Raw genomic sequence first — 21,374 nt, forward strand, 5'->3', positions numbered from 1 at the left:
CACCACGTAAAGAAGTGGAGACAATGATTCTTAGCATTAAAACTTCCTAGCCCCAACATGATGTTTATTTGTCATCCAACCTGTTCATAAGGTCACACAGACCTAGATGAACGGAAAAAATAGATTATCAGCTTGATCCAAGACTTCTGTAGACCCTTGGAAGTTTTCAATGGTATACGTTCAAAGCTCACTTATTTCTGTGGTGTGGTTCATTTAAGCATTTGATCAAGCTCGTTTTTGTAACCATACTCTAAAATGATCTCTAAAAATGGATGAACGGTGTAGATATAACACATACATTACAGTGGACCATAAAACTTGATGACATCAAGACACTAACCGTGGTCCGTGCCGGTGCGTGTATGAAGTTGCACCCAAGGCATACTCTTGATTCTTAATAATGAGTAAACCGTGTGGTCCACCATGATGTATATATTTTATCCACTCCTTCAATACATTTTACCAGATAATTTTAAGGCCTGAGCCCAAAAATAAACCATATCTAAAGCTCAAATGGACCACACCATGGGAAATAGTGTTGATTGAACATCTACTGTTGAAAAATCTTGAGGGACACAGAAGTTTTGGATCAAGGTTATATTTATGTTTTCCCTTTAATCCATGTTTTGTGATCTTATGAACAGGTTGGTTGACAAATAAACATCACTGTGTGCCCTACGAAGGTTTCAACCGTAGATGTCATTATTCTCACTGTTTCCTGTGCTTTGGTCCACTTGAGCTTTTGATATGCTTTAATTTTGGTCTCAACCCTTAAATGATTTGGGAAAACGGATGGACGGCATGGATAAACCACACACATTTACGGTGGGCCAACAGAGTTTACTTAGTACGATGAGAGGCGTATGAGTAACTCAGTACGCAATCCGATTTTGGGAAGGGGACGCCCCCGCGCTTCTCCAGCAAAGAACGGGCGGTGGCTCCGAGCTGCCACCTTTGATGTGTGGGTGTTTATTCATACCCTTCATCAACTTTTTCATATCATTTTAATGTATAAGCCTAAAAATGAGGCAGATCAAGAGCTCAAGTGGACAATGTGAATTAAAAATCTACCGTTGGAAAATTTTTGGGTGCCTTAGAAATTTTAAATCAGGCTGATATTTGCGTTTGCTCTTCATCCAGGTCTATGAAGCCTTATAAACAAGTTAGTGTCACTAACCATCACGTGGGCCCTGGGAAGGTTTCTAACCGTAGGTGTCACTATCACTGCTACTTTCTATGGTGTGGTCCACTTGAGCGTTGGATCTACCTATTTTTGTGTACACATACATTAAAATGATCCGAGAGAAGGAATGGAATGGCGTGAATAAACATATACATCACGGTGGGCCCTCACACAGATTTGCCCATTCCTTACCATGACAGGCAGGGCAGGAGGCAATCCGCTTCCGATGCTCTGTGAGTATGTGACGGTTGATATACATGCACGGGGAAATACACACATGGCATGCAAGTGATTGAAGCTAGGCCGTCCAGATTGTAAGCCTAAATTTAGATGATTATTGGACATTTAATAAAGAGTCCAAATTTAAAAATAAAAAGGTCGACAGTCCAAATTCAATGAACAAAAGTCCGTGAAGCAGAGTTAAGGATGGATCAATGAATATGATTCTCTTGACGGTTGGATTCAAATTTGACATAGAGCGGTTTGCAGATAATCTTATAGTTAAAATGGACCAGAGAAGACCCGATCGAATGTGAAAGTGATTAAGACCATCAAGAGCACTAATATAGGTTTATCTTACTAATCAAAATGAGAGAGGTGATGCAAGACTCCAATGTACACGCAATGCAAAGCCCTGATGTCCTTGGGATGCAAGACCTCGACATACCACTGAGATTTACATACACATAATGCTGGACCCCAATGTCCACGGGATGCAAGACCCCAACATACCACTGAAATTTTCTTACACGCAATGCAAGACCCCTATGTCCACGTGACAGGCCATACCCCAGGCGCAATTAACATTCCGTAGACTTTGTCTAAGTCAGGTCACATGGAGTTGGTGACAACGCTCAATGCCAGTAAATGCATCTTGTCTTATGTGAGAAAAGTACACAGTGCAAAGAAACTGTCCACACAGCATGCAAGTTGCTACATTTGGGCCAATCTAAATGCTTGTTGGGACGTTGGTTGGGGTTAGAAAACGTAGGCTGTTTCATTAAACGGGTCATGCTTGGGTTGAACCCCACCCTATTCAAGCCTACTGGCCTAGACAGCTTATGAATGAGGGTGAGCCGAATGACCCTGTCCAACCTAGTCCATAATTTAAAATTAACTTAACATAAGTTAAAAAATTACTTATTGGGTGGTACCCAAATGGGCCCTTTAATATCACTAATTATTGTATATACGTGATGTTTGACACAATGATTATAATAAGTCCACTGAAATATATACTTTGTTAACAAAAATGAAATACCAAGCCTTAGATGGAGCCACAAGCATAGTGTGGACGTTAGATCCTGGGGTGCAGAATTGGACAGTTTCTTAGCAGGTGTACTTTTCTCACATAAGATAAGATGCATTTACTGGCGTTAAGCATTGTCACCTACTCAACTGACGTGACTTAGACCAAAGCCTACTGAAATTTGATTATTCCTGGGGTATGATCTGTCAACTCTCTTTACTTTGAAGGTCGTGCATTGCGTGTACCAAAATCTCAATCGCATGTGGGGTCTTGCATCCCGTTGACACCGGGTTCTTGCATTGCTTGTACGAATATCTCAATGTTATGTCGGGGTCTCGCATCCCATGGACATTGGTGTCTTCCGTTGCGTGGACGGTCTTGATCACCTCTATCGGCATTGGTTTGTTAGATACACCTGCATTAGTGTTCTGACAGTCCTGATTACCTTCACCTCCGAGCAAGCCTTCTATGGTCCATCTTAACTATGAAATTATCTGCAACCCGCTCCACATCATATTGGTTATTCAACCATCAAAAGAATCGAAATTGATTGATCCATCCTTAATTCTGATCAATGGACTTTTGTTCATTGAATTTGGATTGCTAGATTTTTTTATTTTTTATTTTTTTATTTTTTTATTTTTTTGTAGTTTGGACTCTTTATTGACGCAGGATGAACGTGATGAGGATAACTACTCCAAGTCCATGGAGCTTCTCTGACTCTATGAGACTTCTCGAATCCACGAGGAAAGAAAGCGAAAATAGAAATAAATTTTAATAAATCGAAATTGATTAATTCATCACTAAAAACGAGTTCACAGCCCTTTAAATAGGGGTACCAAGCAATGGGAAAGAAATTAGATTCAAACTACAACTCAAACTCCTAGAATCTGCGACTTACTATAAATAGTAACCTTACGATTTATAGACGGTCGTGATGTCTACTAGTGCGCAAGGTTTTCGGCCAAAAATAATAAGTGTCCTATTTGGCTTCACCAAACCGTTCTCCTAATTATTCTAAGCTCTTTTCACGTTGGGCGCAACTCCTAAAGCCTAACGGATGAAGAGTTATAATCAAACTAAAACTTACTATTTATAGTAAAAACGGAATTAAAATAAGAAAACGACCATCGATCCAGAGTTATTTCACACTTTCGGCTTGCGCAGCCCGACTTAGCGAGGTTGGTTGGCTAAAATAGATCGTTATACCCCAAAATCATATATTTTACACCCAATAACTCATTCTAAATTATAAGATACGCTCCTGTCCGAATCATGGCCGAGCCTGTTGCCATGGACTTTATTGGTGGGGTTGGATACAACTAAACAAGTTACTTTTTCTACTTACAGTAGTATATAAGTAACTTATTTCAGATAAGTAAGTTTGGTATATGATTAGTTACGAGTTACCTTTTTTACTTAAAATCACTTGATCACTTCAAATAATTCTTTCAGCTTTTCTACTTTTCAAAAGCTTTGCTCAAGAAAGACACCAAGAGAGACAAAAGAGACGAGAAGTTGATAAGCATGTTGTTTACCAAACACAGTTATACACTTAATAAGTAAAAAAAATAAAATAAGATAAGTTGCTTGAGGCATAAGTAACTTATTTTAAGTAACTTAAGATTCAAATGTGCCCTACATGTAAATGTGTGATATCCTAAATATGTCATCCCAATTCTCGGATAAGTAATCCATCCATCTTAAATATAGATCATTATTTCATTCTTCTAAAATATATTTATTCCTATACATGTGGGGCCCAATTGATTAATGGGTAGTTTAGAAACATTCAAGTGATAATAGGAATTTTATCAATTTTAGCCTTGACTAGTCTTAGTTGGCCCTGTACGGTACCTACTTTTTTTGGTGTTTGAGCATGGGCCTCTGTGCCAGGTGATGTTAGGCTTGGGCTGGGTTCAGGCCTGAGGATTTAGTTATGGGCCAGGACTGTCCAGCCCAAACCCCGTCCATTGCCACCCTACCGGGGGACCCACATGCTACTCCCAATAAAATAGCTTGTTGGGTATGGCATTCAACTTATTCTATTGTTCCTTGGCTTTCCAAGTATTGGCACCGTCCAATTATGCACTTGTACTGTTACTTATTAACCATTAACACTCAATGTTAGTGTATACAGGGGTGGTACCAGTAAAGAACCGCACCAGTCCGATTAATCAGCCGTAGAAAGCCAATGAATCCGCCTGATCACTTGAACATCAGGTATAGTGTAGCGTCCCGCCCAACCAGAACAGTGTCCTGGGACGTCTACGTAGGATTTGTCATAGGACCGTTCGTTTAAGCCACTCGTAGTGAGGTATCACAAATAAGTTAGACCAAGATTAGCCCAATTGAATAGGTCGGACGGATCCTGATAGAACCTGGTGTGGGCCTCCAAGCCGGATGGCCGTTAACACTTAGCGACCGGGCTATACCGCGACGTAGGAAGGTCGGAAAAATCTAAAAATTTAGGGAACCATAGAGCTCACTGGGCTTGTAAACCATCGCGAACCACGGACCCAATGGACACCCAGAAGTGATGGCACCGACTAAATGCACCCCACTTATGCCAGACCTAATCCATCCAGTAATGAAGCTGAGATACAAGGCTATCCAGCCGTCGGATCTCTTCTACATTTTCAGGGGAGGTCTACTCAATTTTTCTGCACCTGTCCACAAACTCTGGACCCGATCGTGGCACGGTGACCGTTGATCGCGAATCAGACCCGTGCGACCAGACCCCATATCTGATCATTCTCAAATTTTGCATGGCCCTTCATCGGGCCATGGAGCACCTATCCTATAAGTTTCATGGCCAGAGGACCACCAAAAATGCCCCAATTTTCTAAACGAGATCTAGACCGCTCGTTGGTGGGCCACTAGTTCCAAAACTATAGAATAATGTTCGTCTTGCTGGGCTTAACATCCATCGCGGGAGTCAGACCTGGGTAGTGTCCAGAACCGCTCAACTTGAGCCGAAGGATGAGTGCATGAGAAGCGCAAATACCCTAAAGAAAGGAATTGGAACTTAAGTGAATTGAGTCATCCACTCTTATGCAAAGTTGAGGATTTCGGACCGTCGGTTTGCGACCAAACTTCACACGTGGAGTAAGGATATTTCCCTGCTCATATCCGTATAGTCGTGGCCCCGATCGACCATCGGTGACCGTTGAACAGATTTCTAATCATATCTGTCGATCGACGCATCCAAATGGCGGGCCGATCATGTTCATACGTAGATCATCATTAGGGCTAACTATCCTACGGTGTATATCAATATGTATACCCTATAGTGGGCCCTAGATCTTGAAAAGACCCTCCCATAGGTCTAGTATAGTAAAAACCCAACACTTGGGGCCATTTCCACCAAATCTGGCATTATAAAAGGGCCTCATTTGGGCACTCTCTCTCCCCATACGATTTTGCCCTAGAGAAGGAAAGAGAGAAGAGAGAAAAAGGAGAAGAGAAAGAGGAGAAAGGAGGAGAAAGAGAGAGGAAGAAGAGAGTGAAGGAGGGTGTTGTTGATGGTGGGGCCTAAGGAAGCTCAACCTTACAACTCCCTATCTCTTCTTCAAGGAAAAGCTCTCCACCATAACTACATCATTCATTCCATGATCGTCTAGGTAAGATCATTCATCTTTTTTTCTTGAAACCCTTGAGTGAAGAAGAGATTTACATGGGGTTCTAACATACAAATGCTTACTTTAGGGATTCCGGCCGTTCAACCCCAAAAATCCCCACTCATAGGTCGTTCCCAAGCCTCCAACGAATTCGAAGGTGTGGACTATTACTCTTAGGTGGCCTAGCACCAATTTTAATATGAGATTAATGATTTTGATTGCTTGGATGTTATATTTGAAAGCCTAGAAAAATCTTAGGAATTGTATGTTGGTTGGAATGGTATGGATTTATATGTTTGGCTCTCTTTCATGATGTCGTTTATGTTTATCACATGATTTGATGTATGGATGATCATATGCTCATGTCGTGTTGATTTTTATACGTTGTTTGCTTCATATTATGTATGATTTCATTACTCTTGTGTACATGATTTTTCAACATGGAGGAAGTGTTAACTTCCTCACCAAACCACACCACACGCATACACTTTATTCATGATGTTAATAGTTTGCTTGTTCGAGAAATTTGAATTGTATGTTGAGTAACATGAGAACATGGCGTTGAATAGGCTTGATGTTACTTTGGTAGTTGGCATGCTATAAGTCCCTATTCCTAACCTTGGGTTGGTCAGGAATTTAAGAAGTGACGGTAGTCCCATCGGTTGGACTATGCTATGGCTAGACCCATGCGTTTGGGGGGGTGTGTGCGGGTGTCTGTAGTTCGACTACATGGGTCCTTTGTGCCTGATGTCACTCGCCTCATGCTCGCCCGACTCGGGTGATCTAGCTTACTGTCTGACCAACCTTGATTGTTAACCCTGTTTGCTCATATATGTATGGAACCTGATCCACCCTACAACCGTTGTCGCTCATTAATAACTCACTTGAAATTTGGTCCACGCCTCGTGAGCCGGGCATGGTGGAATGGGACACTATGTCCGAGGCGTCGGGGTGCCGCGCCTCCCGTAGTGATCGCGAGCGATTCCTTTCTCATGGCATTCCTCATGTGCTTGAAGTCGGGGATGAGGAACCCGACAGAATCAGGAGCGCGGGTCTCGGCCTCACGCATTGGGGGTCTTGGCCTCACAACCCGTTTAGGGCATTGATACGTGGGGTGTACCGATTTTTTCAATCTGCTGAATGAATGGACCTAACTAATCACACGGCTAACATGATCATTGCATCGCACTAGAGGATGGCGACTCGGCATCGAGGTCGCATTGAGGAGTGTTGGCATTGGCGATCGTTAGATGGTGTCGCACGAGGGAGTGTTGTGGCGAGGCATACATCATATCATCCCGCATGCATGCGCATTAACAAGACTAGATAGATGTTTATGATTGTCTGCTTTTCATTAAGATCATATTATAATTGATGCCGTGATAACTTAAGACTAATAGCACCCATGAGTTGATCACTCACTCCCACTGGGACGGTGTTTTAAAACACCAACAACACTCTATACCATGATCGACGGTCTTGATCACCTCTATCGGCATTGGTTTGTTAGATACACCTGCATTAGTGTTTTGATGGACTTACTAACTTGCCCGTAGACAGGGCATGGCCTCACATACAGCAGCTTGGGCTTGGGCTCGGGCTCAAATCATTTTTGCCTAGCCCAGTTTGGCCGAGCCTGTTGCCATGGACTTTATGGGTGCGGTTGGATACCACTAAACAAGTTACTTTTTCTACTACAGTAGTATATAAGTAACTTATTTCAGATAAATAAGTTTGGTATATGATTAGTTACGAGTTACCTTTTTTACTTAAAATCACTTGATCACTTCAATTAATTCTTTTAGCTCTTCTACCTTTCAAAAGCTTTGCTCAAGAAAGACACCAAGGGAGACAAAAGAGACGAGAAGTTAATAAGTATATTGTTTACCAAACACAGTTATACACTTAATAAGAAAAAAATAAGATAAGTTACTTGAGGCATAAGTAACTTATTTTAAGTAACTTAAGATTCATATGTGCCCTACATGTAAATGTGTGATATCCTAAATATGTCATCCCAATTCTCGAATAAGTAATCCATCCATCTTAAATATAGATCATTATTTCATTCTTCTAAAATATATTTATTCCTATGCATGTGCGGCCCAATTGATTAATGGGTAGTTTAGAAACATTCAAGTGATAATAGGAATTTTATCAATTTTAGCCTTGACTAGTCTTAGTTGGCCCTGTACGGTACCTACTTTTTTTGGTGTTTGGGCATGGGCCTCTATGCTAGGTGATGTGAGGCTTGGGCTGGGCTCAGGCCTCAGAATTAAGTTATGGGCCAGGACGGTCCAACCCAAACCCCGACCATTGCCACCCTACTGGGGAAACCAAATGTGGTTACTCATCTATTTCCAGTAGGCAGCCCAATAAAATAGCTTGTTGGGTATGGCATTCAACTTATTCTATTGTTCCTTGGCTTTCCAAGTATTGGCACCGTCCAATTATGCACTTGTACGGCTGATGGGGATGGACCTTTCGGCTTACTCCAAACATTTTGGCCCGTTTAATAAATGGGTTAGGCTTGTGTTGACTTAAACCCCACTCATTGCCACCCATTTCCGGCCATAGTCTCCGGCAAAAATAGCATTTTCGTTTTGGACACTTCCATCTGATTTCTTCAACGAAGAATCAAGGAAATTTCCCTCTAAAGAGAACCGTCCGGAAGATGGGCCATACCTCATCTATGTTCAGAGGCATATTGCCTGGAGACCCAGCGACTAGGGATATATTTGACTCTGTGGGGCCCACCATGATGTAAGTGTTTTATCCACGTTGTAGGCATGAGCTCGAGAATGAGGCAGATCCAAAGCTTAAGTGGACCACACAACGGGAAACAACTCCGAATCCACGGAGCTTCTCTGGACTCCTCACAGAGACTTCTCGAATCCACAAGGAAAGAAAGCAGAAAATAGAAATAAATTCTAATAAATTTGAAATTGATTAATTAATCATTGATAATTGTCTAATGTGTCTCCTTACACCATTAATATAGAAAAAAAAAAACTAAAATTTGTAATTACCAAAAATAACAAAATTCTAACTGTAATAAAAATCTTAATTCTAATAAAATTCTTCTAAGGCCTAATTTCTAAAAATAAAAATTCCAAATAAATTCTCTAGAAGAGTCCTAGTATAACTAAAAGTTATTTCTAAAAGGAAAGAAAATTTAAAACTCTAAAAATATTAAAAAAATTGGAATTACTAAAAATAGTAAAATTTTTCTAAAAATTCGTTTTTGAACCGAAAGCGTATGTTTTTGACAAAAAGGACAGATCGACCCACTTTGTCGGTTGGTTCACCTCGAATGACCCGTTTCAATAAAGATTGATAGGTTGTGCGCCCATAACGATACCCAAATCAAAAGTTATGTTCAATTCACATCCATCTTCTTTTGGCTCAATCATGCAAGAACGTATTTGTGACACGTTCTACGTCGGACCCCTCCACTTGAAAAAAACTTGTCCCGAGTTACGCAAGAGACTTGGCACATGAGTCTGAGATTTCTGATGCCGATGTTCATTAGCCCCTTTTTATACTTGGCATTAAGCTCTTGGTGACACAATACATGTACTCATGCTTTACTTAACTTAACTAATATTGATCGGCTCCTTCACATCGTCTTCAATATCTCATATTTTTTTCCGATAATGTAGGCAATTAGGCGGACTTGCCCATGCGATGGGATCAACGTGATTTTGTATATCTCGTATGAGAGATAATTTATTAGGGGGGGGGGTTCATCGAGCACAATCTCCTTGAACCCTGCAAAATTGGCTTCAAATCTTCTGGAATATTCATAGGTTCCATATATTTTTCTTTTTTCAACTAATGGATATATATGTCTTGTTTTCTTAGATTGTTTAACAAAAGCCTGTTCAAGTATGAGAGACTGCTCCTCAACTTTAAAAGTCTTGGTTGGTTCTCCCTTCCCATAGGGCCGAGGATAATCTTTTACTATCTTTAATAAAGATAAATAGATTATCCCGATCCCTATGTGTAGCATTAATATTATTTTGCAGGGTTGACCAAGTAACATGTGACAAGCTTCCATGTCGACCACGTCACATATTACTTCAATAAGATAAGTTGCTTGAGGCATAAGTAACTTATTTTAAGTAACTTAAGATTCAAATGTGCCCTACATGTAAATGTGTGATATCCTAAATATGTCATCCCAATCCTCGGATAAGTAATCCATCCATTTTGAATGTAGATCATTGTTTCATTCTTCTAAAATATATTTATTCCTATGCATGTGCGGCCCAATTGATTAATGGGTAGTTTAGAAACATTCAAGTGATAATAGGAATTTTATCAATTTTAGCCTTGACTAGTCTTAGTTGGGCCTGTACGGTACCTACTTTTTTTTGGTGTTTGAGCATGGGCCTCTATGCCAGGTGATGTTAGGCTTGGGCTGGGTTCAGGCCTGAGGATTTGGTTATGGGCCAGGACTGTCCAGCCCAAACCCTGTTCATTGCCACCCTACCGGGGGACCCACATGCTACTCCTTAAGGGAAGGTCACTGTAACATCCTGCATTTTCACTGTTTTGGATTTTCAAAATTCCGTTAATTTTTTTTTATTTAATTAACTTATAATGTTACTTATTAACCATTAACACTCAATGTTAGTGTATACAGGGGTGGTACCAGTAAAGAACTGCACCAGTTCGATTAATCAGCCATAGGAAGCCAATGGATCCGCCCGATCACTTGAACATCATGTGTAGTGTAACGTCCCACCCAATCAGAATAGTGTCCTGGGGCGTCCACGTAGGATTTGCCAGAAGACCGTTCGTTTAAGCTACTCATAGTGAGGTATCACAAATAAATTAGACCAAGATTTGCCCAATCGATTAGGCCAAACGGGTTCTAATAGAACCTGGTGCGGGCCTCCAAGCCAGATGGCCGTTTACACCTAGCGACAACCCTACAGGCTATACCGCGACGTAGGAAGGTCGGAAAAATCTAAAAATTTAGGGAACCATAGAGCTCACGGGCTTGTAAACCATCGCGAACCACGGACCCAATGGACACCCAGAAGTGATCTGGCACCGACTAAATGCACCCCACTTATGCCAGACCTAATCCATCCAGTTGTTTCAGATACAAGGCTATCCAGCCGTCGATCTCTTCTACATTTTTAGGGGAGGTTTAATGAAATTTTCTACGCCCGTTCACAAACTCTGGGACCCGATCGTGGAACGATGACCGTTGATCACAAATCGGATCCGTGCGACCAAACCCCATATCCGATCAACTCCAAATTTTGCATGGCCCTTCAACGGGCCATGGAGCACCTATCCTATAAATTTCATGGTCAGAGGGCCACCAGAAATGTCCCAATTTTCTAAACGAGATCTAAACCGCTCGTTGGTGGGCCACTAGTTCCAAAACTATAGAATAATGTCCGTCTCATTGGCCTCGATGTCCATTACGGGAGTCGGACCTGGGTAGTGTCCAGAACCACTCAACTTGAGCCGAAGGACGAGTGCATGAGAAGCGCAAATACCCTAAACAAATGAGTTAGAACTTAAGTGAATTGAGTCGTCCACTCTTATGCAAAGTTGAAGATTTCGGACCATCGATTTACAACCAAACTTCACACGTGGAGTAAGGATATTTTTCTGCTCATATCCGTATAATCGCGGCCCCGATCGACCATCGGTGACCATTGAACAGACTTCTAATCATATCTGTCGATCGACGCATCCAAATGGCGGGCCGATCATATCCATACGTAGATCATCATTAGGGCTAACTATCCTACAGTGTATATCAATATGTATACCCTATAGTGGGTCCTAGATCTTGAAAAGACCCTCCCATAGGTCTAGTATAGTGAAAACCCAACACTTGGGGCCATTTCCACCAAATCTGGGATTATAAAAGGGCCTCATTTGGGCTCTCTCTCTCCCCATACGATTTTGCCCTAGAGAAGGAAAGAGAGAAGAGAGAAAAAGGAGAAGAGAAAGAGGAGAAAGGAGGAGAAAGAGAGAGGAAGAAGAGAGTGAAGGAAGGTGTTGTTGATGGTGGGGCCCAAGGAAGCCCAACCTTACAACTCCCTACCTCTTCTTCAAGGAAAAGCTCTCCACCATAACCACACCATTCATTCCATGATCGTCTAGGTAAGATCATTCATCTTTTCTTCTTGAAACCCTTGAGTGGAGAAGAGATTGGCATGGATTCTAACATACAAATGCTTGCTTTAGGAATTCCGGCCGTTCAACCCCAAAAATCCCCGCTCCTAGGTCGTTCCTAAGCCTCCAACGAATCCGAAGGTGCGGACTATTGTTCTTAAGTGGCCTAGCACCAATTTTAATATGAGCTTAATGATTTTGATTGCTTAGATGTTATATTTGAAATTCTAGAGAAACCCTAGGAATTGTAGGTTGGTTGTAATGGTATGGATTTATATGTTTGGCTCTCTCTCATAATGTCGTTTATGTTTCTTACATGATTTGATGTATGGATGATCATATGCTCATGCCGTGTTGATTTTTATACGTTGTTTGCTTCATATTACGTATGATTTCATTACTCTTGTGTACATGATTTCTCAACATGGAGGAAGTGTTAACTTCCTCACCAACCCACACCACACACACACACTTTATTCATAATGTTAATAGTTTGCTTGTTAGAGAAATTTGAATTATATGTTGAGCAACATGAGAACATGGTGTTGAATATGCTTGATGTTACTTTGGTAGTTAGCATGCTATGAGTTCCTATTCCTTTCCTTGGGTTGGTCAGGAATTTGAGAAGTGACGGTAGTCTCATCGGTTGGACTATGCTATGGCTAGACCCATGCATTTGGGCGGGTGTATGCAGGTGGATGTAGTTCGACTACATGGGTCCTTTGTGCCCGATGTCACTCGCTTCATGCTCGCCCGACTCAGGTGGTCTGACCAACCTTGATTGTTAACCCTACTTGTTCACACTTGTATGGAACCTGGAACACCCTACAACCGTTGTAGCTCATCAATAACCCACTTGAAATTTGGTTCACAGCCTCGTGAGCCGGGCATGGTGGAATGAGACACTCTGTCAGAGCTGTCAGCCTATGCTGGGGTACCGCGCCTCCCCATAGTAACCGCGAGCGATCCCTTTCTCATGGCATTCCTCATGTGCTTGAAGTCGGGGATGAGGAACCCGACGGGATCACGGACCGCGGGGTCTCGGCCTCACGTATTGGGGAGTCTTGGCCTCATAACCCGTTTAGTGCATTGATACGTGGGGTGTACCAGATTCCCAAATCTGCTGGATGAATGGACCTAACTAATCACACGGCTAACACGATCATTGCATCGCACTAGTTAGGGTGGCGACTCGGCAGTCGAGGTCGCACTGAGGGAGTGTTGGCATTGGCGATCGTTAGATAGTGTCGCACGAGGGAGTGTTGTGGCGAGGGCATACATCATATCATCCCGCATGCATGCGCATTAACAAGACTAGATAGATGTTTATGATTGATTGTTTTTCATTAAATTCTTATTATAATTGATGCTTGTTTTAACTTGATATTAATAGTACACATTGAGTTGATCACTCACTCCCACTCTGAGATGGTGTTTTAAAACACCAACCAGACCCGTTCATAGATGCAGGTGACTCAGGGCTTGAGGAGCCTGGTGAGGCGAGCTTCGAGGAGGAGGACGAGCTGTCCTACTTCCAGTTGATGGACGGTTCTCCGCCAGCTTGAGAGGCGGGATTGGATCGCTGAGCAGGGGCTCAGTTTTACTCTTTTTGGTCATACTATTCTTTTGTGATTTTGTTGGGTAGCATCTTATGCGACCCTTGTATTCCTTTGGTCATGTATATATATATATATATATATATATATATATATATATATATATATGGTTGTATCAGCAAGTAGGGCAATCGTGTCCCTTGGGTGAGAGATCCTAAAGTCAGCAAGTAGGGCAATCGTGTCCCTTGGGTGAAAGATCCTAGAAGGACTGTCCAGCCCAAACCCTGTTCATTGCCACCCTACCGGGGGACCCACATGCTACTCCCAATAAAATAGCTTGTTGGGTATGGCTTCAACTTATTCTATTGTTCCTTAGCTTTCCAAGTATTGGCACAGTCCAATTATGCACTTGTACGGCTGATGGGGATGGACCTTTTGGCTTAATCCAAACGGTTTGGCCCGTTTAATAAATGGGTTAGGCTTGTGTTGACTCAAACCCCACTCATTGCCACCCATTTCCGGCCATAGTCTCCGGCAAAAATTGCATTTTCGTTTTGGACACTTCCATCTGATTTCTTCAACGAAGAATCAAGGAAATTTCCCTCTAAAGAGAACCGTCCGGAAGATGGGCCATACCTCATCTATGTTCAGAGGCATATTGCCTGGAGACCCAGCGACTAGGGATATATTTGACTCTGTGGGGCCCACCATGATGTAAGTGTTTTATCCACGTTGTAGGCATGAGCTCGAGAATAGTGTATAATTGATGCAGGGATGAACGTGATGAGGATAACTACTCCGGATCCACGGAGCTTCTCTGGACTCCTCACAAAGACTTCTCAAATCCACGAGGAAAGAAAGCAGAAAATATAAATAAATTCTAATAAATTCGAAATTGATTAATTGCCCATTGATAATTGTCTAATGTGTCTCCTTACATCATTAATATAGAAAAAAATAAACTAAAATTCGTAATTACCAAAAATAGTAAAATTCTAACTCTAATAAAATCCTAATTCTAATAAAACTCTTCTAAGGCCTAATTTCTAAAAATAAAAATTGCAAATAAACTTTCTCTAGAAGAGTCCTAATATAACTAAAAGTTATTTCTAAAAGGAAAGAAAATCTAAAAATCTAAAAATATTTAAAAAATCAGAATTACTAAAAATAGTAAAATTTTTCTAAAAATTCATTTTTGAGCTGAAAGCGCGCCTCTTCTGACGAAACGGACAGATGCGACCTACTTTGTGGGTCGGTTCACCTCGGATGGCCTGTTTCGGTAAAGATTGATAGGTTGTACACCCCATAACAATACCCAGATCAAAAGTTATGGTCAATTCACTGTCCATCTTCTTTTGGCTCAACCATGCTAGGAACGTGTCTATGACAGGTTCTACATCAGACCCCTCCACTTGAAAAAAACTCGTCCTCGAGTTACGCAAAAGACTTGGCACATGAGTCTGAGATAACTTTTGATGCCGATGTTTATTAGTCGTTTCTTTGTACATGACATTAGACTCTTGAGTTGACACAATACATGTACTCATTCTCTCCTTGACTTGGCTAGTATAAATCAATTCCTTCATTTCTGCCTTTAAGATTTCACATTCCTTCTGATAATGTGGGCAATTAGGCAGACTTATCTCGGTGACAAGATCAATGTGGTTTTGTATATTTCGTATGGGAGACAATTTATTAGGGAGTTCATCGAGCACATTCGTCTTGAACTCCTGTAACACTAGTTTCAACTCTTCTGGGATATTCACAGGCTCCACATATTTTTTCTTTTCAACTAATGGATATGTATCGCTTGTTTCCTCAGATTGTCTAACAAAAGCCTATTCAGTTGTGAGAGATTGTCCCATCACTTTTGAAGTCTTGGGTTGGTTTCCCTTCCCATAGGGACGAGGATAATCTTTTTACCATCTTTAATAAAGATAAATAGATTATCCCGATCCCTATGTGTAGCATTAATATTATTTTGTCAGGTTTGACCAAGTAACATGTGGCATGCTTCCATATCGACCACGTCACATATTACTTCATCCTTATAATATTTGCCAATGGAAAATGATATATGACATTGTTCAGTTACCTCTGTTTTGTTGACCTCCTTGATCCATCCAATCATGTATAGAGATGGATGTCCTTTCTGTTTGTTAGTTTTTCCACCATTATTTTCGACACGAAATTCTCATCGCTCCGACATCGATGATCACATTATAGACTTTTTGTCTATGGTGTACCTTGTTCGAAAGATGTTGTCTCATGTAATTTTATTTCTACCTTTGGCATGTATAACGGCTCCTATAATCGAAGTAGTGGCTGTGATTTACCATCATCCGATGGTGCTTTGTAAAATTGGGGTTGTGACCATACGGCGACCATAGAGCGGTTGAACATCGCTTTGAGCTCGGGGCGGAATTAGCGCACCGCAATACGGTTGAGTGTTGCCTGCAACCCTTGTATGGTCAATCGACTCTCCGGTGGAAAGCTTCCATTCTTTTCAAAAAATCACGAATCCTTAGATCATCGTCCAAGGATTTTGATTCATACCTTTGTTGTTTGTCATCGGCCCAGGGGGAATCCCACTCTGATACCAATTGACGCAGGAATGAACGTGATGAGGATAACTACTCGAATCCACGAGCCTCTCTGGACTCCTCACAGAGACTTCTCGAATCCACGAGGAAAGAAAGCAGAAAATAGAAATAAATTCTAATAAATTCGAAATTGATTGATGAATAATTGATAATTCTCTAATGTGTTTCCTTACATCATTAATATAGGGAAAAAAATAAACTAAAATTCGTAATTACCAAAAATAGCAAAATTTTCATAAAAATTCGTTTTTGAGCTGAAAGCGCGCCTTTTTTGACGAAACGGACAGATGCGACCCACTTTGTGGGTCGGTTCACCTCAGATGGCCCATTTCAGTAAAGATTGATAGGTTGTGCGCCCCATAATGATACTCAGATCCAAAGCTTAAGTGGACCACACAACGGGAAACAATGGTTATAACATCGCCCTAACCTTCCCACGGCTATCATGATGTTTATTTGCCATCAAACCATTTCATAATGTAACACAGATATCAGCCTAGTCCAAAAATAGCATTTTCATTTTATAACAACGCTCGAGAATGAAGGGAAAACACAAATATCAGCTAGTCCAAAACTTCTGTGGCCCGGATGAGTTTTCAACCGTAGGCGTTCAATTCTCTACTTAGAATGATGTTGGACAACTAAGGTACCTTGCTATAGAAAAATAGTTAATTAACGGTCTGAATTCAAAGAACAACAGTCCATTAATCAGGCTTTTTGATAGCTCAATTGATCTGATTCTGAGGTGATATACTATTCAACATATGTTATGTAATTTGGACTATATGGATGGTATACAATCTCTAAGTGCCTGAGTATCAACCATCGTGCTATGCCGGTGTATCAAAAACTCGCCCACCATCGAACGCGGTTTTCCTGCTAAAGAAGTTACTGCGCAGGTATGCTAGGTGGGGCCCACCGTATTGTTTGGGAGAAATCCACCCCGTTCATCCGTTTTAAGATCTCATTTTAGGATGTAAGAATGAAAATGAGGTGGACCCAAAACTCAAGTGGGCCATACAAAAGGGAAAACTGGGAAAAGAGTTTCATACCGTTGAAACTTTCCTGGGCTCCACCTTGATGTTTATATGCCATCCAAACCGTTTATTAGGTCGTTCCCACTGGGATGAAGTGAAAATACGAAAAAATTAGTCTGATATAAAACGATGGTCATAAAAAAATTTCAACGGTGGTCACTAAATCCCAACTCTTTCCTCTCGTGCGGCCCCTTTGAGTTTTTCATCCACCTATTTTTCGGTCGTATGTCGTAAACTGATCTCAAAAAGTGGATGGACGGGGTGGATTTCTCAAAAACATCTCGATGGCCCCACCTAGCGTCTCAGCACAGGAACTTCCTGGGAAAATCCGCGTCCCCATCGTCCGTTGAAAAGTCTACTGTACTTGCCAGCTTCGTAACTCTCTCTCTCTCATCTATTCTTTGGACAGAGCTTATGTAAAGCTCCTTCGCACACTTGGTGTTGTGTGATAATGGGTGGGTCAGTGAGAGTTATCTTTCTTTCGGTGCTTGTGTTTCTAAGCGCTGAAATCATTCAATCCACTTCTTATGACGGAGAAGTGAAGGGAGTTTGCATAGAAAGAGAGAGGCAAGCCCTCTTCAAGTTCAAACAAGGCCTTATAGATCCAATGAATCGGCTCTCTTCTTGGGTGGGCCATGATTGCTGTAGCTGGAGCGGAGTGGGCTGCAACAACAGAACGGGGCATGTCATCAATCTTGACCTCCGAAATCTCCTCATAGAGTGGATTCTATTCAATGGAGACCTTGTTCGGAGTCCTGAAAACTCATCCTTGTCTGGTGAGATAAATCCTTCTTTGCTTGAGTTGAATCATTTGAAATACTTGGACCTAAGCTCCAATGATTTTAAATCGAAACCTGTACCAAACTTCATTGGTTCATTTAAGAAACTGAGATATCTTAACCTCTCCTTTTCTGGCTTTGATGGAACAATTCCCCATCATCTCGGTAATCTCTCTAGCCTGGTTTATCTCGATCTTCATTTAGATATTTATCAATCAGGTATTCTCGAAGTTGATAACCTTCATTGGCTTTCTGGTCTTTCTTCTCTTCGACACCTTGATCTGGGAAAGGTGAACCTCGGTCAGTCCCATGATTGGTTACCGGCCATTAACATGCTTCCTTCTCTTTCTGAGCTACGCCTCTCCGATTGTGAACTTCCTAACATTACTATTTCTCTTCCATATGTTAATTTCACTTCCCTTTCAGTCCTTGATTTTTCCAGGAATGAACTTGGCCCGAGAATTCCAGATTGGTTGTTCAATCTTAGCAGTTTAGAGTATCTAAATCTTGGAGGGAATTATTTTCGAGATCCAATTCCAAGTGCTCTTGGCAAGTTTTGCCACTTGCATACTTTAGAACTCTCAGACAATTTTATCAGGGGAGAGATGACTGGGTTTGTGGAATGTCTATCTGGATGCATTCAAGAAAGTTTGGAGACACTGAATTTGGCATCAAATGGTCTTAGTGGGTATTTTCCTGATTGGTTATTCCATCATATAAATCTTAAAACTCTTGATCTCAGCGGAAATTCACTATATGGCCCTATTCCTGAATCTCTTGGAAATCATTCATCATTGGAAGAATTGTATCTTAGTCACAACAACTTGAATGGGTCTTTGCCGGAGAGTCTTGGACAACTTTCAGAACTAATCAATCTAGGGATATCTTCTAATTCGTTGGAAGGTATTGTGTCAGAAGCACACTTTGCCAGTCTAACCAAATTGGAATCATTGGATATCTCCTTGAATTCTTTAGTTCTTAAAGTAAGCTCCAATTGGATTCCACCTTTTCACCTCAAATACATCAGAATGAGGTCTTGTCAAGTGGGACCCCAGTTTCCTGCATGGCTTCGTGAGCAAAGAGACTTTTTCAAACTTGACTTATCCAATGCCCAAATTTCAGATTCCATACCATACTGGTTTTGGAACTTGTCTTCTCAAATCTCATTCTTGAATCTTTCTCACAACCAAATCAATGGCGAGATTCCAAATTCATTGCACTTTGCTCCTAGGGCGACTATTGATTTAAGTTTCAACATCTTTAGAGGTTCATTGCCACACTCGTTTCTTAATGCCAGGATTTGGATTTTGGATCTCTCCAACAATTTCCTTTCTGGACCCATACCCGTAACTTTTCGCGAAATATCTCTTGGATTCTTATCACTTTCTCATAATCATTTAAATGGTAGCATTCCTCTGTCTTTATGCCAAATGGTGCGTTTGCAGAACCTTGATCTCTCGTATAATCAATTAACTGGAGAACTTCCTCAGTGTTTGGGAAATTTGACTAGATTGCTCACCATGGATTTGGCAAACAATAGTATACATGGACATATTCCTATGTCTTTGGGTTTTATAAATGAGCTTCGATGGTTGCGTTTGCGCAGCAATAACTTTTCAGGTGAGCTCCCTACATCATTGAGAAATTGCACCGATTTGAGAGCTATCGATTTTAGTGAAAACAATTTCTCTGGAAAAATACCAAAATGGACAGGGAAAAGCCTATCAGCTCTCAAGATTCTCAAACTTTCGTCAAATAAATTTTCCGGAACAATTCCTCCACAGCTATGTCATCTTACTTCTCTTCAGATCTTGGATCTCGCACATAACAAGCTACTAGGAGCCATACCAAAGTGTTTTAGCAATTTCAATGCCATGGCTACGACAGAGCATCAAAGTGAAACTATTGTGAATGTGAACTATGTTACTGAAGAAGGAGATGCAGGGATCATATGTTATGAGGAGAACATAACAGTGATTATTAAAGGAGTAAAACTTGATTATACCACGACACTTTCCCTTGTAAGCGTGATAGACCTCTCAAGCAATCATTTATCTGGAGAGATACCTGAAGTTTTAGCAAATCTATCTGGCCTGCAAGGTTTGAACTTGTCCGGAAATCATTTGACTGGAAACATTCCAAAGAATATTGATGGCTTGCGACGGTTAGAGTCTCTTGATCTATCGCATAATCAACTTTCTGGTGCTATTCCACATACCTTGTCAGCATTAACTTTCTTAAGCAGCCTCGATCTGTCACATAATAAGCTGTCAGGGCAGATTCCATCAGGCTACCAGCTCCAAACTTTAACTGATCCTTCCATTTATAGTGACAACCTTGATGTTTGTGGATCTCCACTTCCGAAGTGCCGAAAAGATGAAACATTCAAAGCACCGATGGTTGAAGAAGAGAGGAACGAAGAAGGGTTCGAGAAGATATGGTTTTTCACTAGCATGGCACCGGGATTCGTGGTTGGATTTTGGGGAGTATGTGGTGTTTTAATCTTTAAGAAGTCATGGAGGATTTCTTATTTTCGACTTTCTGATAAAGTGATGGATAAGATCTCCGTGGTGTGGGTAACAAAGGTGGCTAAGTTGAAGACAATGCTCCAGGATAGGAAGTAATGGATGGCTAGGGGTATTCCAGCATATTCCCAATCAGCTACTTTATCTAAATAAACCAATAAATAAAGCCACTTTGTATATTGTATGTTGAACATGTTCCAAATAAATGTGTATTATGTACTTTTTCTCTTCAGTATGTCCTTTTTTGTTCATGTATATGCCTATCTTTAAATTTTATATGCCAATGTTTAATATTCATATTAATTTAGGCTTCATTTGGTTGCGCTATTGAATTGAACTGCAGTTATCAATGAGGTTGCAATTGCCTTTCCACTCACATTAGATTTAAAAGGAATGCACCTACAATGAGCTATTGAATACAATGCTTTACACATTGAGGATTGAACCCAACTGTAATTACCATGTAAATGGGTAATAATTATTTACTTAGGTAATTACTGCATTTTTCCAATGCAGATGTGACAGGTTACTTTTTTAACACTTAAATCTAGAAATTTATGAAATCAATGTGGGCCACATCGTGATGTATGCGACTTATCCACACTGCTCATTCATTATGCTAGCTGAATTGATGGCATGAGCCATAAAAATGAAGCAGATCCAAAGCTCATATGG

The 21,374-nt window shown here is 41.0% G+C and overlaps 1 protein-coding gene across 1 annotated transcript; it reads left to right on the forward strand.

Moving 5' to 3' along the window:
* Window positions 1–17,846: 17,846 nt before the first annotated feature.
* On the forward strand, window positions 17,847–20,798 carry LOC131230616 (receptor-like protein EIX2). The gene has a single exon (XM_058226513.1). The coding sequence runs from the start codon at window positions 17,847–17,849 to the stop codon at window positions 20,796–20,798; it is 2,952 nt and encodes a 983-aa protein (XP_058082496.1).
* The last annotated feature ends 576 nt before the right edge of the window (window positions 20,799–21,374 follow it).

This window comes from Magnolia sinica, chromosome 17 (assembly GCF_029962835.1).
Source record: "Magnolia sinica isolate HGM2019 chromosome 17, MsV1, whole genome shotgun sequence".
Lineage (NCBI taxonomy): Eukaryota > Viridiplantae > Streptophyta > Magnoliopsida > Magnoliales > Magnoliaceae > Magnolia > Magnolia sinica.

Coding starts and splice junctions, on each gene's coding strand:
- LOC131230616 (XM_058226513.1), top strand. CDS start 17,847: ATGGGTGGGTCAGTGAGAGTTATCTTTCTTTCGGTGCTTGTGTTTCTA.